At 37.1% G+C, this 24591-nt stretch overlaps 1 protein-coding gene and 1 pseudogene across 1 annotated transcript; both read right to left on the bottom strand.

The window, feature by feature from the left end:
- Positions 1-12908: 12908 nt before the first annotated feature.
- LOC127095465 (phosphoenolpyruvate/phosphate translocator 2, chloroplastic-like) lies at positions 12909-14298 on the bottom strand (annotated as a pseudogene).
- A 96-nt stretch (positions 14299-14394) lies between these two features.
- LOC127095464 (squalene epoxidase 3) lies at positions 14395-17830 on the bottom strand. The gene is made up of 2 exons (XM_051034148.1): positions 17782-17830; positions 14395-15113 (listed from the first exon to the last, which is right to left on the bottom strand). Exons 1-2 carry the CDS (start codon positions 17828-17830, stop codon positions 14395-14397), a joined length of 768 nt encoding a protein of 255 aa, XP_050890105.1.
- Between the last annotated feature and the right edge of the window lie 6761 nt (positions 17831-24591).

The raw sequence follows: 24591 nt of genomic DNA, 5'->3' as shown, positions 1-24591 counted from the left end.
ATCAGAAGAAAAAAAGAGAAAAGAAGGAAAGAAAGAAGGAAAAGAGAAAGGAACTTGGAGCAAGAGAGAAGAAGAGGATATTGGAAGAACAAGGATCAAGGCCATGGAAATCATCATCACCACCACTAAATCAACTCAAATTCTTGATCATCTTTTTGGATTAAGATGAGTTCCTAGTTAGTATAGCTTTAGGGGAAGAACTTCGTGAGTTCGAGTTTTAGTTTTTGTGGGAATTCTCTCTTGCATGCCATATGAAATATGTTAGACTATTGATGATTTATGATACTGTGTGGATTTTGGTTGTGATGGAATCATAATGTTGATTTGGGGATCATGCTTGTTAAGTATATGAACTTGTATTAGCATATGTTGGTATGTGTTTTGAATGAGTTGAGATGGTTAAGAATGGGGAGAGAATGGACTAATGTAGTCAATTATGTAGGAAACCCATTTTTCTCAGGTGACAATCGGTTGCTCTGCATAGTTAATCGATTGGTTTTTGTGAAAATGAAGAAATATTAGAATGATTTCCTATGGTTGTTGCTATTATTGTATTTGATCGCATGTTGTTTTAGGTCATTGGATGCATAAAATGATGAAGCTCAAGGTATGAGATGATTGGCCATGTTAGGAAGTGTTTATACATGGCTTAAATTGGATAAAAGTTGGGGAAATGGAAATTTATTAGTGTTGGAACTGGCTTCCGTGCTATGCCCAGCCTGGGGGCGCTACGTGCAACCATAACCATTTCTTGGGGCTTCTAGCACGTTACTAGCGTAACGTCTCTATTTCCTGGCCCATAGCCCCACTTTCTGGTGCAGAGTGTGGCTGATAGATTCACGTTTTTCCCTTTGCACTGTTTGTGGCATAATTTGAGTTCCGTAACTCTGTTTGGCGCATAGTCGAATGCTTTTAAAATCTATTTCAATGATTTATTATATAATGAACCAAAGACACGATTTTATGTAAATGATTGATAGGATAATGATGAAAAATTATTATGTAGGTTATGAATTATATCATGATGTGTGCTTTATATTGTGGATTATTATTGTGTGGTTTGTGTAATAACATGATTAAAAGCCAATGATGATGAATGAGGAAACCTAGTTGTCGCACCTCTAAAAATGAGAACACGACTTTAAGCGAAGTGCAATCGCACGCTTGCAATGATGGACTGAACAGAGTCGCCACCAAACTTTATTTATTCCTAAAAAGGAAAGGGGAAATATCGATAAAACCCGAGAAAGAACGACAGTGATTATTGGTCGTCGCAACCAAATCAGGGTTCGGGAGTCGATTACGCAAGGGGAAGGTATTAGCACCCCTCACGTCCGTTGTACTCAACGGGAACCGTTAGATTAGTTATGTGCATTAATGTTAGTTTGAAATGTTAGGCTTTTCAATTTATTAGGTGGGAAAGAAAGAAAGAAGAGAGGAGAATGTTTTTGGATTTTTGACGAAGGACTAAACCTAAGTTTTTTTATTAGTGGGCCTGACAAGATTTACAAATCCTGCTCCTACGTATCTCAATAGAGAAATCAAGGCTTACGTAGTTCTGGGTAGAAAATGTTTGTTTGTTGGTCGATTTTAGCGAAAGCTATATTGTATTAATCAACGAAAACATTGTTTTACCCAAAACAGATGAGGAGCGGACGTATACCACATATCGAATGGATTTGTAGGTGTTTAATTGGCTGCATTATATGGTAAAACACTAGCTGGATTCTAATGTCTTGACTGATGTCATGACATGGTGTGTATGTGTGACTGCATTGTAGGTTAGAATATCTACCTGTACTCTGATGTCTTGACTGATGTCATGACACACTTGAGTAGTTACTGCAGGATTAGCTAATACAGGATTTATTGAATGTCAAACTGGAGACTGTGACATTCATCCCTGTCAGCAGCTACTGAGGAATAGAACAGTTGGTGTTCTGTTAGAGCTCAGTATTCATTTGCAGTCTGGTTATCAAGGAAGAACCAGACCTGGCATAAGGCCTACTGTATGAATGTCAAACTGGATGTTATGACATTCATCATGGACAATATATACTGAATAATAGACAGAGTGGTGTTCTGCTACACTTCAGTATGTTTCTTAGTTTGTTCTTCAAGAGGATAACAGAACTAACTTAAGGCCAAATGTGTAAATGTCAAATTGGATACTTTGACATTTATTAATGTAAGCTGTTAATGTAGTATGGTCAGTTTGGTCATGTACAAGTCAGCAAAATTGTACAGTCTGTTTTCTGGAAAAACAGACTCAGCATATGATCCTTGATGTCTAGCTGAATGTCGGGACATTCATTCCTGACAGCATATGCTATATTGTAGGTTGTTCAGTTTTTTGTTTCAGCTTTTTCTCAGGCTATTCTTCAGGGATTCAACAGCTTAGAGAAAAACCAGGAAATCAACAACCAAGCTACATTTAATGAACCTAACAAATAGCCTATTTGTTAGTAACCTAGATATTGAATTTATGGGAACTCGCGTGACCTTAAATTCAGGAGAATACAAGTGCAAAAGCCCAGGTACTGCAATATAAAAGGAAGTCGTTCCTTCATTCAGTTTTGGGGATTTTGAGGCGTGAAGATTAAGTGTGTCCATCATACTTCACTGCTGTATTTTTGTGAGTCTTGTATTAGACATATCTTGTAAGCCAAGCCATTATCACGTTGATGATTGTTTTGGTATAGGGTGTTCATTGAGTTGTAAGTGTTGTGTCGCTCAAAGCTTTTAAGCGTGAGTGCTGTGTATCTTGATTAAAGTTGTTAAGCACAATCAAGAGTTGTTTGAAGTGTGACTTCAAAGTTGTCTTTAATATTGATTAAAGGTAGTAATCACTGAGGTGATTGAGGGGGAGTGAGTAGGAACTCTGATCTTAGAGTAAGATTGAAATTGCATTGGGTAGGGATTAAGTGACAAGTTGTAAACGGGTGAGTTTAGCTTTGAATTAATACTACTGATAATGGATTTCCTCCCTGGCTTGGTAGCCCCCAGATGTAGGTCATGTTGGACTGAACTGGGTAAACAATTACTTGTGTTATTTACTGCACTTACTGTTAAGTTCTGCATAATTCTTGTCTGTGCAGAATTGGATGTCATAACAACCCGGGTGACATCTAAAGTCTGATAACTAGAATTTCAATTGGCATCAGAGCAGGCACCCTGCCTGTGAATTTCTGGGTGAGATCTAGGGAAGTTACTTTCTAGTACCATGGACAAGGATATATGACACTCAAATAGACCACCCATGTTGGATGGCTCTAACTATGATGACTGGAAGCCTCGTATGATAGCCTTCTTAAGGTCTCTAGATAGCAAAGTCTGGAGAGCTGTCAACAAAGGATGGGAATATCCAACGAAGACAGGTGAAGATGGAGTCAGTGTGCAGATTCCTGAAGAAGAATGGGACAAGGAGCAAGAGGCATTAGCTCTTGGAAATTCTAAGGCCTTAAATGCATTGTTCAATGGAATCAGTAAGAACATCTTCAGGCTGGTACACCACTGTGAACTAGCTAAGGAAGTTTGGGATACCCTCAAGGTAACTCATGAAGGTACTTCCAAAGTGAAGATGTCCAAACTGCAGATGCTGACCACCAAGTTTGAAAATCTGAGGATGAAAGAGGATGAGACTATTCATGACTTTCACATGAATATTCTTGAAATTGCAAACACCTCTGGTGGACTAGGTGAGAAAATGGCTGAAGAGAAACTTGTAAGAAAGATTCTCAGGTCCTTGCCTAAGAGATTTGCTATGAAGGTTACAGCCATAGAGGAGGCACAGGACATCTGCAATATGAAGGTGGATGAGCTCATTGGTTCTCTCCAAACCTTTGAAATGGGCTTGTGTGAGAATGCTGAAAAGAAGAACAAAAGCATAGCTTTTGTATCTAATGCTGAAGAGGAGTCAGAAGCAGGATATACTGAAGGTGATGAAAGTATATCAGAAGCTTTAGCCATGTTTGGGAGACAGTTCAACAAGTTCGTGAAGAAGATTGATCAAAGAGGGAGACCTAATGTCAAGAACATCCCGTCTGACATCAGGAAAAGATCAACTTCTGAAGAAAAGTTCAACCAAGGCAAGGGAATCCAGTGTCATGGTTGTGAAGGGTATGGACACGTCAGAGCTGAATGCCCCACTTATCTCAAGATGCAAAAGAAGGGGCTAACTATCACATGGTCTGAAGGAGATTCTGAAAGTGAATCTGAAGGAGAATCTGCCAAACATGTCACTGCACTAACCAGTGTTTGTGCCTCTGATGATGACTCAAGTGCAGATGAACTGACCTTTGATGAACTTGCTGCAGCCTATAAGAAGCTGTGTATCACCAGTGCAGAAGTCCGTGCACAAGGAGAAAAGCAGAAGAAACTCATCAAGGAACTGGAAGATGAGAGACAGAAGCATCTGACAGCCATAGAGGGTCTAAATGGTGAGATAGCCTTGCTGAACTCCAAGCTGAATCAGATGACTAAATCCATCAGAATGATGAACAAGGGAACTGACACCTTGGAAGAAATTCTAAAGGTGGGACAGAAGACTGGAACCAAATCTGGCCTAGGATTTGGGAAAAGATCCTCAGCTGAACACAAATGCCCAAAGGCTAAAGTTCAGAAGTTCAAGCGGAAGTCAAAGCCAATGTCTCAACATCGGGGAACTAGGATGAATAATCATCAGAAGAGGAAATTCCAGGAGTGGAGGTGTCACCACTGTGGTAGGTTTGGGCATATCAAAGCCTTCTGCTACTGGATTCATGGTTTCCCTAACCAAGCCTCGCATGTCAGGCCTATGCAGAAGACATATAAGCGCTATGTCCCCAGCAAGAAGCAACAATGGTATGCTAGGTTAGCACACACAGCTTTAAGGGCTTCTACCAGAGAAGACTGGTACTTTGACAGTGGATGCTCAAGACATATGACTGGTATGGAAAATCTACTGGTGGATATTCAACCTCACACTACCAGCTATGTGACCTTTGGTGATGGTGCCAAAGGAAAAATAAAAGGTGTGGGCAAGCTGGACTGCTCTGGAGTTCCAAAACTGAATAATGTACTGTTAGTAAGAGGGCTAACTGCAAATCTCATCAGCATAAGCCAGCTGTGTGATCAAGGATTCTATGTTCAGTTTACTAAGGAGCTGTGCATTGTGACAAATGGTGACAATCAGGAAGTTATGAGAGGAACCAGGTCCAAAGATAATTGTTATCTGTGGGAACCTAAAGTCTCTAACTTTTCCACAATATGCTCCTCAGCCAAGGAAGAACAGGAGGTGAAGCTGTGGCATAGACGACTTGGACATCTCCACTTACGGGGAATGAAGAAGATTATATCCAAGGAAGCAGTCAGAGGGATCCCAAAGCTGCTTATTGATGAAGGAAGAGTCTATGGAGAATGCCAGGTGGGTAAGCAAACCAAGATGTCACATCCGAAGCTGGGACATCCTACAACTTCCAGAGTTCTGGAACTGTTGCATATGGACTTAATGGGACCTATGCAGGTTGAAAGTCTTGGTGGGAAGAGATATGCCTACGTGGTGGTTGATGACCATTCCAGATACACATGGATAAGCTTCATCAGAGAGAAGTCAGATACATTTGATGTCTTCAAAGACCTGTGCATCAGACTTCAAAGGGAAAAGGACAGTTCTGTGGTCCGGATTAGGAGTGATCATGGTACGGAGTTCAAGAATTCCAAGTTTGATGAGTTTTGCTCGTCTGAAGGAATAAGTCATGAGTTCTCCTCCCCTATAACTCCCCAGCAGAATGGGATAGTTGAAAGAAAAAATAGAACTATTCAAGAATCTGCCAGAGCAATGATTCATGCAAAGAAGCTCCCCATGCACTTTTGGGCTGAAGCAATGAATACCGCGTGCTATGTTCACAACAGAGTCACCTTGAGAAAAGGAACCTCCTCCACTCTATATGAAATATGGAAAGGCAGTAAACCCACAGTGAAGTACTTTCATATCTTTGGAAGTAAATGCTACATTCTCGCAGATCATGAACAGAGAAGGAAGCTGGATCCCAAAAGTGATGAGGGTATATTTCTAGGATACTCCACTAACAGCAGAGCCTACAGAGTGTTCAACTACAGGACCAATGTCTTGATGGAATCCATAAATGTTATTGTGGATGATAAAGAGGAAGGGATCGATGTCATAGAGGATGTTGAAACATTCCTTGACAGTTCAACTGACATTCCAGTCAAGTCTGAAGAAGTACAGGAACCTCCTCCTGAATGTGAAGTAGATGCAACCACCAAAATGCCATCTATCAGAATTCAGAAAGACCACCCTAAGGATCTTATCATAGGGGATCCTAATAGTGGTGTGACTACCAGGTCACGGGGAATAAGCTCAAATTCCTGCTTTGTATCCAAGGTTGAACCAAAGAATGTGAAAGAAGCCCTGACTGACGAGTACTGGATCAATGCCATGCAAGAGGAACTTGAGCAGTTCAAAAGGAATGAAGTATGGGAGCTAGTTCCAAGACCTGAAGGGACCAACATCATTGGTACCAAGTGGATCTACAAAAACAAATCTGATGAGAAAGGAGTAATTACTAGGAATAAAGCAAGACTAGTAGCTCAAGGATACACTCAAGTTGAAGGGGTTGATTTTGATGAGACATTTGCTCCCGTGGCTAGGCTTGAGTCCATCAGATTGTTGTTAGGGGTAGCATGCATTCTGAAGTTTAAACTATTCCAAATGGATGTGAAGAGTGCATTCTTGAATGGCTACTTGAATGAAGAAGTCTATGTGGAACAACCTAAAGGGTTCTGTGATCCTAACCAACCTAAGCATGTATATAAGTTGAGGAAAGCCTTGTATGGGTTGAAACAAGCACCTAGAGCATGGTATGAAAGGTTAACCGAATTTCTGACCTCAAATGGATACAAAAAAGGTGGAATAGATAAAACCTTGTTTGTGAAGGATGAAGACGGCAAAATCATGATTGCTCAAATCTATGTGGATGATATAGTCTTTGGTGGTATGTCAGAACAAATGGTATCACATTTTGTTCAACAGATGCAATCTGAGTTTGAAATGAGTCTGGTTGGGGAACTAACCTACTTTATTGGAATGCAAGTCAACCAAATGGAGGACTCTATGTTCCTCTCCCAAAGCAAGTATGCCAAAAACATCGTTAAGAAGTTTGGTATGGATAATGCTAGGCACAAAAGGACTCCTGCTCCTACTCATCTGAAGTTAACCAAAGATGATGGAGGGCCTAGTGTTGATCAATGCTTGTATAGAAGCATGATATGAAGTCTACTATATCTAACTGCAAGTAGACCTGACATCTCTTATGCAGTTGGAGTGTGTGCGAGATACCAAGCAGAGCCTAAGATGAGCCACTTGAATCAAGTCAAAAGGATTCTCAAGTACATCAATGGGACTTGTGACTATGGAATGCTGAACTCACATGGGTCTGAGCCTGTCCTATCTGGGTACTGTGATGCTGACTGGGCTGGGAATGCTGATGACAGAAAAAGCACATCAGGAGGATGTTTCTTCTTGGGAGACAATCTCATATCTTGGTTCAGCAAGAAGCAGAATTGTGTATCTCTGTCCACTGCAGAGGCTGAATACATAGCTGCTGGAAGCAACTGTTCCCAACTGGTTTGGATGAAATAGATGCTCACTGAGTACAATGTCACTCAAAATGTCATGACATTGTTCTGTGATAATCTCAGTGCCATCAATATCTCCAAGAATCCCATCCAACACAACAGGACCAAACATATTGACATTAGACACCACTTCATCAGAGATCTGGTGGAAGACAAGGTGATTACTTTAGAACATGTAGCCACTGAACTTCAACTGGCTGACATATTTACAAAGGCTCTGGATGCTACTCAGTTTGAAAACTTAAGGGGCAAACTGGGAATATGTCTCTCTGAGACCTTATAGCAATCACTGATGTTTGGAATGTATTTATTGGAACTATGTTCTGATTGGTCAACAGATCATAGCTTTACCACTGGCAACAAGTGTGGCAACAAGAGGGTAAGGAGACACCCTAACGTGAGAAGACCTATGCACCTGCAGGAATTCAAGGACGCGGTTCATGCAGGAGTGGTTCTGGATGTCAGAAACAAAGTCATGGCATCTGATATGGTTGTACCTACAGTAAAGCAAAAGTGGGTGATTACTTGATCAAAGCTGTAAAGCAAGATCAAGTGGGTACTAACTTGGTTGAAATTGTGAAGTAAAACCAAGTCTGTAAGTCTGTCATTAATTTTTTTTTTCTGTTTATGTTGTTGGCTTTGGCAACATTTGTGACAAAAAGGGGGAGTAACAGGTGATACCCCAGACAACAAATTGGTCTGTGAAAACAGACGTTCATGACAGATTCGAAGATTCCTCCCCTGCAGCTGATGAGTGTTGAAGTTTTGTATTTAACTTCTGCTCCTCTGTATGTGTGCTGCTTTGTGAAGTTTTTATTTAACTTCCATGTGTGTGAGTGTGCTGCCACTCTAAGTGTATTAGCTAGGTTTATTTCCTGCTAGATGTGTGATTCCGCTGCTATGAACTCTGTTATGGGGATCAAAGTGTTTTAGCCAAAAATTTGCCAAAGGGGGAGTTTGTAGGTGTTTAATTGGCTGCATTATATGGTAAAACACTAGCTGGATTCTAATGTCTTGACTGATGTCATGACATGGTGTGTATGTGTGACTGCATTGTAGGTTAGAATATCTACCTGTACTCTGATGTCTTGACTGATGTCATGACACACTTGAGTAGTTACTGCAGGATTAGCTAATACAGGATTTATTGAATGTCAAACTGGAGACTGTGACATTCATCCCTGTCAGCAGCTACTGAGGAATAGAACAGTTGGTGTTCTGTTAGAGCTCAGTATTCATTTGCAGTCTGGTTATCAAGGAAGAACCAGACCTGGCATAAGGCCTACTGTATGAATGTCAAACTGGATGTTATGACATTCATCATGGACAGTATATACTGAATAATAGACAGAGTGGTGTTCTGCTACACTTCAGTATGTTTCTTAGTTTGTTCTTCAAGAGGATAACAGAACTAACTTAAGGCCAAATGTGTAAATGTCAAATTGGATACTTTGACATTTATTAATGTAAGCTGTTACTGTAGTATGGTCAGTTTGGTCATGTACAGGTCAGCAAAATTGTACAGTCTGTTTTCTGGAAAAACAGACTCAGCATATGATCCTTGATGTCTAGCTGAATATCGGGACATTCATTCCTGACAGCATATGCTATATTGTAGGTTGTTCAGTTTTCTGTTTCAGCTTTTTCTCAGGCTATTCTTCAGGGATTCAACAGCTTAGAGAAAAACCAGGAAATCAACAACCAAGCTACATTTAATGAACCTAACAAATAGCCTATTTGTTAGTAACCTAGATATTGAATTTATGGGAACTCGCGTGACCTTAAATTCAGGAGAATACAAGTGCAAAAGCCCAGGTACTGCAATATAAAAGGAAGTCGTTCCTTCATTCAGTTTTGGGGATTTTGAGGCGTGAAGATTAAGTGTGTCCATCATACTTCACTGCTGTATTTTTGTGAGTCTTGTATTAGACATATCTTGTAAGCCAAGCCATTATCACGTTGATGATTGTTTTGGTATAGGGTGTTCATTGAGTTGTAAGTGTTGTGTCGCTCAAAGCTTTTAAGCGTGAGTGCTGTGTATCTTGATTAAAGTTGTTAAGCACAATCAAGAGTTGTTTGAAGTGTGACTTCAAAGTTGTCTTTAATATTGATTAAAGGTAGTAATCACTGAGGTGATTGAGGGGGAGTGAGTAGGAACTCTGATCTTAGAGTAAGATTGAAATTGCATTGGGTAGGGATTAAGTGACAAGTTGTAAACGGGTGAGTTTAGCTTTGAATTAATACTACTGATAGTGGATTTCCTCCCTGGCTTGGTAGCCCCCAGATGTAGGTCATGTTGGACTGAACTGGGTAAACAATTACTTGTGTTATTTACTGCACTTACTGTTAAGTTCTGCATAATTCTTGCCTGTGCAAAATTGGATGTCATAACAACCCGTGTGACATCTAAAGTCTGATAACTAGAATTTCAGGATTTACAAATCATCATTCAGAAAAACGCCACTTATCTCGACTCAACAATCGTGGCCGAAACATGGTTTTGCATCACCTTAAGACAATATATCTTTCGTTTATAAAGGTTTTTTGACTAATCGCACGGCGGCGAGAAAGAGTTTGATTGGTTGGATTTATTTTGAGTAATGGCGAGAACTTGGATGAGCGAGATATCCATCTCAAATCCTAGTCTCAGGAGTGCATGGTATCCACCATGTTCCATTTCCATCTTATTTGAAAAAATGTTTAATAAGAATTAACTGTTTTGAGGTTTGATTGAGAAAGAGTTTGAAGAAAACCGCATTGACAATTTTAAATGATGGCGAGAGCTAAGATAGGCAAGGCATCCACCTCGAATCTTAATCTCAGGAGTGCACGGTATACACCATGTTCCATTTCCATCTTTATTGAAAGAGGTTAAGATAAGGATTAAGTATTTTGGAGTTTGAAAGACGAGTACTTGTGACTTGCAAGCTCTTACAACTTGTGTCTAATACTCGAGACTACATCTGGATATTCCACCTAGGTAATCCCTTTCTTTCAATTTTATTGAGAAAAGACGTTTGAATATTTACAAATATTTTGGAGGGAAGACGAATATTTATGGCTTGCAAGCTCTTACAGCTTGAGCCTAATATTCAGGATTATAACTGGATATTCCATCCAGGATAATCTTTTTCTTCAAATTTTATTAAGAAGATGGTTTGAGATATTTACAGGTATTTTGGAGAGAAGACGAATATTTATGGCTTGCAAGCTCTTACAGCTTGAGCCCCATATTCGGGATTATAACTGGATATTCCATCCAGGATAATCTTTTTCTTCATATTTTATTGAAAAATACGTTTAAATAGAAGGATTAATGTGAATGTTTGAGGTGTTGGTCCATTAAATTGATATGGCGCATGAGTTCGTGGAGAATATGTCCAAAAGTAAATCGGACGAAATAAATAAATAAATAAACAAATTATTTACAACATATTAAAAAAAAATTAAATCGGAGAGAATAAAATCAACAAGCGTAAAAAAGGACTAGATAACAAGGTACAAAAATGGTAAAGTAAATAGTAAGAAGTTATAAAAGATTTAAATAAAATAGCAAGCACAAAAAATGAAAAATATAAAGATATGCCATTCCCAAGTATCGAACCCATCCCACTAAAGAAAGTAAAATTGCTTCCTCTCCACTCAGCCACTTATGTTTATTTGTTACCTTAACAACAACTTAAATATATAAACAAGAATAGATAAAGATAAATTAAAATAAAAAAAACTAGAACGAGATGGTCTGTTGGGCTAACTAAAGCCCACAAAAAATGGTGAGAGAATCCCAAAGATCAACCCTAGCCGCCTGGCTGTTGGGTGGGAATAACAACACTTTAATCATCATTAGTACTAGCAGACAATATGTTAATGAAAGATTGCAAAGAAAAGCCAAACGGTCATTAAGTTTTAAATAGGTTTTAAATGCTTTTAAAATAAATAAAAGAGAAAGAACTGGGAACGTGAAACAAATCCAAAAGATTCGTTCGTCTTCCTCACGAAGACAACTTCCACTCTCTCAATCTCTCGACCTCACTCATCCTCTCGATCCTCTCTCTCTAAATACTCTACTCTCACTTCACAAACAAACCAATCGAAAATCAATGAAGCAAACATATTAAAAGATACCTGATAGGCGTGTCAACGGTAGTGGCGGCAGAGTGTCTCTTCAGATGTAGTTGTGGTGGTTCACCGGTCTTTGGGGGTTCTGTGGGGGCGATCTAGTGGAGGATGAAGGCTCCCTTTTTTCGGTGAAAAATATTAGGGTTTTTTTCGCTACCGTCCGTCCAAATTCTTAGGGTTTTTTCGTCGTCCTCTCTGGTGGAGCAGGAGGCTCCTTTTATACTCACACTGTTTAGGGTTTTGAGCTGGTTACTCAGATCAAAAGGGGTATCCCTGCGAAATCCTTTAGGGTGCTCACAGTTGTCTACCTCATTTAGTGTTTTGTCTGGAAACGGTAACAAATCCTATACTTTCTTCCTGAATTTATCTTAATTCCTCTTTTGGGTTGTTTGTGGAACTTTAACGCCTTGCTAAATTAATTTGTTTTTACTGCAGTGAAAATCGGTGAAAGTTAAAACTTCAATTATCACAGAGATTTTCGATCGTGATTTGGGTTGAGTGAACTGAAACAAGGTCTTTCATTATGCAGGGTAGCTTCGGGTTCTGTTTTCTCTAAAACATGCTTCAAAATTTCTCTACTTGCTCAGGCTTGGTTTCACGGCGCGCCGGCTAGTGAATAGGCTGTTTTACCAGGTTAGTATTGGTCTGAGTTTTAACTCGCCTCAGTGGCCTGAAAACAACATGGTTGGACCAACATTTAATGAATTTCAGCGTACAATGCAGGCTTGCTCTCATCGTCAACCAAATCCACACCAAAACCTGAGATTGAATTCGTCAAAGCGATGAAATGTACTCTTGTCTGTGCGAACATCCAAAAGATCAACATTGAGGTTGTATCCGGTCAAATCCAAACTCTAAACAATTTCTTTCAAGGTCAGATAAGTCCCATCTCGAAATATTACGACCTCATCAGGTTCTTTCCTCAGTTTAGATTTTATAAACCTTTACAAGATGTTTCTGGTTCATGCAGGCTGAGTGGTGGACATGAGTATTAACCTTCCTAACACTGTAGAAGTCTCGAGGAGGAGCACTCTTTTGGGCAAGAAATTTCTTATCTGCATTTAGCATCAAATGAAGAATGAATTGTTGTTCCAGGAGATTGAGTCGGCGATAGCATAAAGTCCTTATGTTACCCGCTGTTGTGACTCGATTTATATGATGGCGGTCAATGAAAAAGGTTGTTGTACTTGAAACTGCAACTGGCATTTGTTCTTCATTAGCAACTCCACACTCAGGTAAAGGCTGGTTCTGGTTTGATATTTATAGGGTTGCAATGGCTCCACTTGATGAGATATGGAAACACATCCAGATGCAGTAGCAGGTAGTACTGGTGCGCAAGGGTCTGCTGTGATTGTTGGACTAAACGCTGCTGCAGTAGGTGCAACAGTGGCAGATGGTGTTGCAGCAAGTAAATCATGGCTAACGATGCTCCTCAAGCTGCAAATAAACTTGGTGAAGACCTTTACCAAGTAATATCGCAAGAAGAAGCCTTCAAGTTAACAACGGTATGCAAACGATAATTATAATGTATACTGCCAGTCTGCTTTTCATGAGCTTTTTTAGTTTAAACCTTTTTCATTGGCTTTAACTTGTGTAGGAGTTGGAGGAAGATAGCAGAAGAGACTATGACAACCACACGCTTTCACACAATTTCCTACTGAGTGTGTCACAGGGGACACTTTCTCTAATATCCCATATGAAACCTGCTGGTATGCATGGAAGCAGAGTGCAACCAAAACTGATCTTATGCATAACTCTCTAACATTCAATCCTTGGCTTGTCGCAGATTTCAGGTACGAAGGAGTAAACTTGAAACCATCCAAAAATATAGCACATGGTACCAAAAAGAAAAAGGAAATGACGATTATAACTGAATAGAGATTGATATTATCCAAAGCTTCCTCTTTATTAGCCATTAGTTTTTTTTCCTAATATTCCGCAATTGATTCGTAAGGTTGGATGCCATTGCAGTGCTGAATCCAATCCAATTGAAAGAAAATTCAGTCATCGAAGCCAATGCCACTCCACCAACTATCGGCAGAAGAGAAGAAACCACCCAAAAAGTAGGCACCTCACCAAGGAGAAAAGATGAAAGAACAACAGTGAAGAAAGACTCCATAGCTTTAATGGTGTGAGTGAATGAAACAGAAACCTTGCCAAGACTGATGTTGGTCAACAGGTTTCCCAATGTATGAGCCATAACCAGTGGAAGAATTGCTGCAAACTGTGATCTTCTAATGTTTGGCCTTGGATGTAGATTCAAAATCCAGATCAAATTAATCACCAATGAAGCAAAGCCAAATTGAAATGCTGCAAATCGTAACAAGAAGATTCTGAATTTTCCGCCGCGATAACCATTTTAATTGTTTTTGTAAACCATTATTGTTATCCTCCTTGAACTTGAATTATTTCTCCACCAGTACTCTTCATTAATTTCTCTAGTTTGGAAATTTCAAAACAATGCTTATATTATGCTTATGATGTTTCCTTTATCAACTGCTGCTATAAAAGAAGTATACAACTCCGGAGGAACCTGAACATGTAATTCTCTCAATTAGTAGAAGAGGCTTATAAGCGTAAGTGAACGAGTTGTGTTATTTCAACACAAATTTGACATCAAATGTGGTAGAATGTTCCTTATTTTGGCACCTGAGGTGCTATCACAGTTTTCAAATAATTAGCCATTTCACCATTACCAACAGAAGGTAGTTTTTGGCCAGGCACATCGACCAAACATCGAATCTCGGTACTACTTATAGGATAAAACAAAATTGGCGAAGGATCACCCAAGATAACATGTCCATGATTTTCATATGGAAGGTTACAATCCTCCAATATCAATCCAACAAAATGAGAAGGAACTTCAACCTTAGGATCACAAAGAGAGCGTCTCAAGTTAGAAAAACAACCATCCCATACTATGGCGAGAGGAGCCTTTGTTGTAAACTCTTGTCCACTCTTGTTTTTATAGTTTACCCCTTTGATGGTTCCATTTTCTTCGAGTAAAAACGTGACGGTTCTTTGTTCTAATTTTACATTTGGAAGAGATGAAGCCTTTTCTCGCATTTGTTGTATGAAATGACTATTGTGAAAGCTTCTTCCAGATACATCAGAGTCAAAATTTTCTAAGGGATAAGACAACTTGGTGTTTTTCCCATCCTTATAAAGAGCATAGCCAAAGACTCTTTGTGCATCAATTTCATCCACACAATCTTCAAGACCCAACTCAAGTAACTTTAGATATCCACCAGGTTGTAACAATTCACCCACAATCCTATCCGGTTCACTCAAATCTCTTTCAATCACATGCACTCGCCGTCCATCCTTTCCAAGTGTATAAGCAAGAGCAGCATTGTCTAAACAATCAGTGTAGGTGGATAGATTCGTGACTAGATGAAATGGTCATGAGGAGGAGAGAAAATGAATGATTGATGGAAAAATTTTCAGGACCAAAATCAGGGTATGACACTAGTGTTATAACTAGATAAATGAACTAGAACGATAACTTAGGTTATGAAATTGACTTAAATGGCAATGCTTGGACGTGATTGTACCGTGGTGTGTACAATAGACAAGTAGTGACGTAAATGAATGAACATGTTTTGTATGGAACATGTGTGATTATATGTACTGAATGGATCATGTTATGACGCCATGAGACTTGATGTGATATCATGAAAATTGGTGACAAGGATCACCTAGCGATTAATGAGAGCAATCACGAGTTTATGAGAACTAATCACATATTCGGATGCGATTGTGCACATACCACTTCAAAGGCTTAGGTAAAATGGTAAGTGAGGATGTGACACTGTTGAGTCCCAACCCTGACGGACATAGGGGAAAGGTGGAGATCTAAGTGGGTTAGAGGCACATACGGTGAAATATACCCTAAGTGGGTTAGAGGCCCATACAGGTGACGGTCGCTTGAACTGGGTTTGAGTCTCATAGAGGATGCGATATCCACCACGAAAGTTGAATCATACGAGCATACATTAATCGATCATGGCTTAGACGTAGGTCCGTTCGGAGATTGATGTATTTGTGAATCCGAATAGTGATTATTTGAGTTATGATAACTTATGTGTCATGTTTCCATACATTGCAAGTATCCCTTATACACTCGAGACTTAATTATCTTGTGTGAGTGATACACAAGTAGCGAGAGATGAGGATTTGAGTTAGGATCCAACTAGAAAACCCTGTAGAGTCGAGTGAACCTATATGATATGAGAACTCATTGAGATTATTATGTCACCCTAATATTGTTGTTACTTTTCAGGTGTTGTTGCAGGTTATATGTGCAAAAGAAGTTGTGCATTGATGTTTCAAAGGATACTGATTATTGTGATCTTCTGCACTGGAGTTGTGTACAATGAAGATATTGTACATAATTCTTAGATTTTATTCTTAGGCTTTATTGTATAACATGTATCTTTGATGTTCTTAGTTTGGACACGTGTATATAATGATGCCATTAGGCACTTATGTTGTTACAGTACCAAAAATTAACACTTGTATGATATTATTCTAGATATTTATTATATTGGTTGTTACAACTATTTGCCACAATCGACATAAAGTATTATTTTACCCAAAATAGGTGAGGAACAGGCGTTTGTATCATATTGAATAGATTTCTACATATCAACATTCACGGGAAAATGTCACTTATCTCAACTCAACGATTATGGATGAAGCATTGTCTTGCACCATCTTAAGACAAAATACCTTTTATTTATGAAAAGGTTTTTAAGATCAATCGTATGGTGGAGAGAAAAGAGTTTGATATGTTGAATGTATTTTATAAGTGAATGATGAATGCTTGATGAGAACGAGACATAAGCCTCAGGATCAATCATTTGGGGTTTCATCGGAATGCTAAATTCCAACATTCCTTTTTCATTTAAGATTATTAAGAAAAATATTTAATAAACAATGAACGCTTGATAAGAATAAGACACGTGTCTCGGAATCAATTGTTCAAGGGTTACACTGGAATGCTAGATTACAACAGTCCTTTTTAGTCCAAGTTTATTAAGTGTTTTGAGAGTAAAAGAAAAGAATGAATAGCTATACCAAAATGTGTGTGCCTCGGGACCAATCATTCAAGGGTTCAACTGGAATGTTGGATTCCAACAATACTTTTCTTTTGCATTTGTTTAAGAAAAAGGTTTTAGATAGTGTGTTTGATTTAAGAAAAGTCACTTGATGCTTGATCGGTGTTTAATTTGCATGTACGAGAAATGATTTGCTAATGGTTGAGAATGAATTATATTTATTTTGAAATTATCGAAAGTTGGAATTGATTTTGAAATCAAATGGAATGTTAATGAAATTGAATTTATGGGAAATATCAAGTGCGATTATTTACATGTATGATAATATGAGCATGGTTTAAAAGCGAAATTACCTAAATAAGTGACTTATCAAAATGAGATCAATTAACAATTCATCAAATAATCCACTTAATAATTAAAAGCAATTAATTAATTAAAATCCAATTAATTAAACAAATAAAATTAATTGAATTATTAATTGTTAATCTAAATTAATTAATTAATTAATTAGGAAAATAAAATAAAATAAAATAAATAAAAGCATGAAAATGGATGGGGAGGGGAGGTACATTCACAACATAGGGATAAAATGAATGAAGTAAACATAAGTGAGCTTAGAGCCCAAAAGTAAAAATAAAAACAAACAAGTTAAAACAAACAGTGGGGTATCATCAGTAATTGGATGGTGGATTAGTAAGTATTAAACTATAAAGCCCAAGGCCCAACTCCAAGCTTCTAAAACCCTAATAAACAAATATAAGAAAAAATTTAAAATAAAAAAAAGGAGATTGGTGGTACAATTAGGATAAAGATAATGGTAGGATTTTTTTTTCAAAATTTCAAAAGTATCCACTCTCCTCTCGACATGTGGCAGTGCTAAATAAAAATAATACCCTCTCTTGTGTACCATTCATTTCCAGAAAACAAACAGAACACGTTACTCCTCAGCCAATGTTTCTCTCACGAGCCTTATTCACATGCAGGGGGCGGCCGACCGACGGCGACGCCCCCATACCAGATCCTCCACCTCCTCTCGTCACCTCTCTACTTTCTTATTTTCAAAATAGAACAATGTTTTTATTTGTCACAAACAGAATAAACATCAACAAAAATAATGTAAAGAAAACAAAAGATCTTCATTCCTAGCAAACAACACATGAACCAAACATGAGAAAGGAAATATCATATTCGATGGCGATTTGGGCACGACTGAAGGCGGGGATGATACAATGGAAGTTGCGTGAGTGGCACGTTGGTGTGGAGGTCATCGGTGTCGGCGTGGCTTATGTAAAGAGTCATTATGGTGGTTCATTTAGAGTTTGTGTGAGGGAGAGTGGTGTTTAGTTGTTAATGGAGGTGGTGGTTATTGATGGATAAATGAAGGAGATGATGGAAAGGAAATGGAGGTTCAACAACAGAGCATGCCTTAGGAGAGAGGTAGTGTAAGAAGATGAATATGGTTGAAGTTTTTGTTGTTGTTGTGGTTATGGAGTTTAATGGGTGAGTTTGAATGATGAAGCTTGGTTCGCACGAAGAAGAAAACAACTTATTATTATTTTTTATAATAATTATATTTCTGTTTTTTTTGTTTGTTTTTGAACTTTGAGTAATGAAGTGGAGTATTTGTGTTGGAGGATAGGCTTTATGGCTGTGACGTGGGTTCTCTTGTGAGATGGGGTTTGTGTGTGGAAACCGTTGCAGGGAGTATGAGAAATAGAAAGGAATTTTGTTAAGATGCAGTAGGTGTTGTTTATGGTAAAAGGAGTATGTGTGTAAGTGTTTATGGAAGGTTATATGTGGTATTCAAATGAAGTGTTTTCCAATTTGAAGGTGGTTTGTGTGGTGGTGAAAGGGGCACAAAAATAGTGTTTGAACGAGTTTTTTAAGGTTTGATGAGGAGTGTAGTAGTGAGGTTAATGGAGCAGGTTGTGTAAGTGAGAAAGTTGACAAATAATTGTTATTTATGGTGTATGAAGATTAAATGAAAATGGGTTGTGATGTAGTAGGATGGTTACACGAAGGAGGGAAGTGCGACTAATGTTGGAGGAAGAAGATGGAAAAATGAATGTTTTGGATAACAAAGAAACATGAAGTTTGTTATTGCTTTCTCTTTTTGTCATTCTCACAATTCATGTATGCATGAACTGAAAAAGAGAAATATTTGGATCATGGGGTGACCACCTCTCTTTACATTGTTGGTCTAGTTTCTTTTTTTGAGAATGAGGGAGACAAGGGGACTTGGAGGTAGGCGCCAATGTGTTATGTCTTGGTTTCTTTCAAATCCATTGACCATTGGTTATATAGTTAGAAATGTAGGGTATAAATTAATTTAAATACCAAGAGTACCCTCCTTGAATATTTTAATGATTAAAACAAGGTTAAATAGTACAACTAAAATAAATTAAAAGGTTATAAATAAACAACATAAAATTAAAATCAACATATATCTAATCTATTATATTTTTGTGAATAAATTGACAAAAGAATAAAATAAAAGGACCCCCAAATGAATAAAAATCGGACGCAAAAGTGCTCAGAAAATTAAACTAAATGCATTATATAGTATGATCTTTTGTAATGTGTACCCCATATCTTTTGTAAAGTGCTCAGAAAATTAAACTAAATGCATTATATATAATGATCTTTTGAAAATTAAACTACTTTGGACATGCAGTCTCTCAATATTCCTCCTCAATAATCTTCTTTCCTCAAGCTTGTTTAATGCATATATAGTAGTAAGCCGGTATTGAAACTTCCCATCTAGCTCATACACACCATAATGCACCATCTGGCTAGTACTTGTAATAAATCTAATGCCTAAACATCTATTATCCCAAGCTATCCAAATTCTACCATTCTCATGATTAGCATAATTATCAAAACATGCACCTTGCAGGTTAAGTTTATGTCTAATATTAAGAGCTTTATCTCTCTTAACCCTAGTTTCCAACAAAACAACAATTGTGGGTCAAAGTTATAGGAGACAAGATCTAATCTCCCTAAGCTTGTCCAATTTATTAGCCCCCGAACATTCCAGGAAACAATCATGATCCAATGTCTTGAATCACTAGTGGATCATTCAAATCCCTAGTGCCTCAAAGCCATTCCCACATGATGAACTTTTGTTGGCGTCCCTTAATGAGCTATTCTCTTGCACTATTATGCACCCTTGTCCAATCTCCTTGCTGCACTTCATTTCACTTCCACAACTATTCTTCTTTGACACAGCTTTGTGCAATTGTTATTTTGCTTCTTCTAGTGGTTTTGATTGTGGTCTCCACTGTATTCTTGGTATTGTGTCACCACACTTGTGGCCAATCTTTTAAATTTCTCACATAACACATGCTTCCATTCATATTCCACTTCTTGTAATAATTTCCTCCTTCAGTATCTTTTATGGTGAAATCTAATTAATGTCTTGATTTTATTAATTATCAAAATAATTTAATTTATAATATATATATATATATATATAATATATATATATATATATATATATATATATATATATATATAATAATTATATATATAATATATATATATAGATATATATATATATATATATATATATATATAATATATAATATATATATATATATATATAATATTATATATATATAGATAATATATATATATATATATATAGATATATATATATATATATATATATATATAATATATATATATATATATATATATATATATATTATATATATATACACTTTGGGTTATAACAAAATAAATTATCCTAATAATATTAGGACCTCAATTGATATATCATTCACTATAGTTAAACACTATTAAGGTAAATATTTTATCGTTTTTTCTACACAATATATGTTTCTTTTCTTAAGATTACAAGGAGGAAAACAACATTATTGTGACTGAATTGGGTGATAAAAAAACTTTACAAAGGCATTGGATAATTTTAGGGGATTTATTATTGTAGCTTATAAATTTCTTTGTCACCACCCGAAAATCTAAAAATATCTTATGTTTTTGGAGATATATCTTCGACATGATCACACATTCACGATTGTCATTGTTGTTTTTCAACTCAAACCTTTATAAAAAAAACCTTCATTCTCAATCAATTTTTCACTTCAAATCTCTAATCTTTTTGTTCATTGCATCAAAGGGAACAATAAAAATAAAATTTCAGATAAAGATCATTTATTCCCACTGCATTGCTCACATTAATCATGCTTTTTTCTGAAAAAAATGAGCAATGTGTCTGAAAATGTATCTCCGAAACGAGTATGAACTTTCCGGAGATGCATTTCCTGAACTAGTCTGTGTTCAATTTACAACTCTCATTGCAACAGTGTCGCATGATGTTATGTTGTAATTGTTTTCATTAGATATGATGCACCCTGATGTTTTTCCTAAATAAATTGTTTCTCCGGATGTCCAAGGTGTTGTCGTGAGGCGGTAGATGTTAGAATCATTTAAAACGAGCAAGAGTTGAATGATCTCGTGATCAAATGCTTCAATGGATTCGTATGGAGGTCGCTAAACTTGGATTTGGTGTGCTTATCGGAAGGTCCGATAATGGTTCGGATAGAAGATACATTTTTGTGACAATGACATGCGAAAGAAGCGAGAAATATAGAACTCCTCTCTAAATTTTAAAAGAGACGACACTGGTTCAAGAAAATGTAAGTGCTGGTTTAAGGTGTGGGGTTACTATGTTGGCAAACAAAAACTGGAGATTTAATGTGATATGTTGTTTGCATAACCATGATTTGTGTGAAAAATGATCCGTTCATCCTAGTGTGTGTCGGCTCATGCTGAAAGAGAAGGAATATGTTGCTGACATGACATTGAATTTGGTTCAACCCGAAAAATATACTTGCAACATTGAAATGGAAAAGACCCAAAATCTATCAAATATCAAGAAATTGTATAATATTGATACCTAACTAACAAGGCGCTTATGAGGATAGAACGGAAATGCAACACTCTTGAAACTATTGGATACTACAATTACGTGTTTATGTATCGAACGTGCGAGGATGAAGTTACTGTTAGAGATATATTTTGGACTCATCCTGAGTCCACAAAATTATTCAACACGTTTCTGCTGTGCTCAACTTGATTCAACCTATAAAATGTTGACAAAGTTTATATCCCGACTCACTAACTCCAAAACCTCAAAAAAGTGTTTGTCAAAGAGCTCACATTAGCAAACCACCTCCTACTCCGCTTCACCAGCAAGAATTCATTGACAAGATGTCGGTTTTTATGCATAATACATCGAGCGAATCGTCAATGTAAAGGAGAAATAATCTACACTTGTTCACCATCAACTTATCCAAGAGTTGAGGACTCAAAAGAATCATACACATGACTGTACGGAAAGAACGAACACTTCGATGAAGCTTATGAGTATCTTGTTCCTTGCCTTAGCGGACCGACTACAGAGTCAAAATACGCTCCCCTAAAATGGGTCACCTAATAACATGTGTGTATGATCGATCGTTGTTGATCTGACACTATACAGTTTTCCAGAAATATTTTTTTCCACTGCGTATCGTCCCCACAAACTCCAAATGTTGTATTATGTGTTGGGTGACTCTCAAAATCAAGTCATTTTTGTTCAAGTTTACTTGAAACCAGATGCCCTATACCACTTACATCACTACGTGGACACTCTTCAACAACAAATTGAGACTTTGATTGAATCATTTATGGAAGGATGCAAGAGTTTGAGAAATTAAGCAACATTAAAAAAGAATAAATGCACAAAAGTCCAATGGGGTATCACCCCTAGATTTAGTCGGCAAAATATGTTTCAATTCGTTTTAGTTTCTTGTTTAGTCAGACAAATAGTGTACGTAATTGTGTCTCAATATAAATAAAGTGTAATATATTCAATATTTGTTCGTATTGTGTCTTAATGCATTCTTGATCATCTCCATAACAACATTTGTTCTTTTGTAAAAAAAAAAGGTTTTGTTTAGAGGTTCTATAAAGGACTGCTTCAGGATAGTTCCGAAGATACATCTCCGGAACAAGATAATAGGTTGTGGAACCAGAGATATATCTCTGGAATCAGAATGCTATTTATTGAGTGGTCCATATAGATCTAGACTTCTATAAATTAAGGTGCTCTTAGTTGTATTTTCACACAAACTGAAAAATGTCACAATAAACATTGACTGGTATGTCGCACATGTCTCCTTCTCTATCTCTACACTCAGACGCACGTTTTAAGCTTACTGGTTTAAGCTCACTGATTTCACCTCCCCAAAGATATCAAACACGAAATTCATTATCTCCTATCTTATGGAAACAATCGAGTTCAAGACGCAAGCGGATGTAAGAGCTACGTGGAATACATATTTTCGTTTTGAACAAAGTTTCGCTCGAGTGGAAGCGACGATTTTCAACCGGTCGCGAGATATTCTGAAGATGTTAAAGCGCCCACCTGCATATTGAAGTGTAATGTTGTATTTTATGTTGAACTCATGTATGTAATCCTAATTTTATTTTATAAATCTTAATTTCAATTTGAAAATTTACATGTCTTTAGATATGGTAATGATGTGTCTGTCTTATGGAATGTATTACAGAAAACTTCCGAAGATGCATCTCTAGAATAAAATAACCAAATATAAGACGTCACTCACAATAGTAGTGTGGTGTGTTGTGTGTTTCAGGTGCGTTTAAAAATACATTTTTAAAAATAAAAACATTTTTTTAATTTTCGTTCAAAAACATATAAGATGCATTAAAAAATCCTATTATATTGACTCAATTAACAATATTGATTTGGTGTAAACAATACCAGCAAGAAACTCCAACCAACAAATTAGACTAAAAAAGATCGGCAGTGGAGAACGTTCAACATGTTTTTCTTTTTTGTTGTGGTTTTATTTGATTGAAAATGTGATTAAACCGAGTCATGGAAGATCTAGTAAATAAATATTTCCAGAGAATTGAACCCTAGATTACAGCTCCGTCTTTGCAAAATTAATGGAGGCATTTGTTTACAAACTTGAATCAAACTATTTTATAAAATAAATCATGACAAATACTATTAATATAGTTAAGGGAAAATCGCAGTTGCTTTACAAACAATAGCATAACTTAACAATATTATTTCCTTTGGAAACTGGATCGGGTATCCAGAATTCTACTATATGTATCCGATATCACTATAAGACATCTTACACCCTGTAAGATCTAGCTATGTTCCAAAGCTTCCACTTAAAGAAGGTACCTATGTAAAAAGAATGAACTTTATTGATGATTTAGTCTTTCTTGGTGGCAGAGGTTTAAAAAAGCTTCTAGCTTGGAGCAGGCCGATCACTAGCAGAAAATCAGAAACCTAAGTCGCCTCTTCCTTTTGGCTTAGTTATTCGGTTTGTTCTTGAAGGGCAGGAAAGTCTTTCACCCATGAATGGCCTGAGGACTTCTGGTATCTCGACCCCATTCTCCTTCTGGTTTTCTCTAGTATGCAGCAATAGTCCTTCCAGTAGCAGTGAGAGTAGAGTTTAACATATGAACATATTGGTTCACCTGCACACGCTCTGCAACAGAAAAAAGATCTAACAGTCAAAATTAGAAATTACAGTCATGTAGGTTGAAACTAGTTTCTATCCAATTATGCTATAATCATGTATTCAAATCATGTTTTATCCAATTCATTAATCTCGAGATTTTTCTTAATAGTTCTCAACTTACAACAAATCTTAGTTATTCTCTCAACTTGTCCAAACTATCTAAGTCTATTTTCCACAATTTTTTACTATAGATGATACCATCACTC

This window comes from Lathyrus oleraceus, chromosome 6 (genome assembly GCF_024323335.1).
Source record: "Lathyrus oleraceus cultivar Zhongwan6 chromosome 6, CAAS_Psat_ZW6_1.0, whole genome shotgun sequence".
Lineage (NCBI taxonomy): Eukaryota > Viridiplantae > Streptophyta > Magnoliopsida > Fabales > Fabaceae > Lathyrus > Lathyrus oleraceus.
Note: the sequence above shows the minus strand (reverse complement) of the source record. Positions and strands in the feature narration are given on the sequence as shown.

Bases quoted from the DNA above. Each gene is read 5' to 3' on its own strand.
- LOC127095464 (XM_051034148.1), bottom strand. From the start codon at position 17,830: ATGGGGGCGTCGCCGTCGGTCGGCCGCCCCCTGCATGTGAATAAGGCT. The intron at 15,114-17,781 runs GTGAGAGAAACA...CTGATTGTTTAG, and splicing joins CCTGCATGTGAATAAGGCTC to ACAATGCTGCTCTTGCTTAT.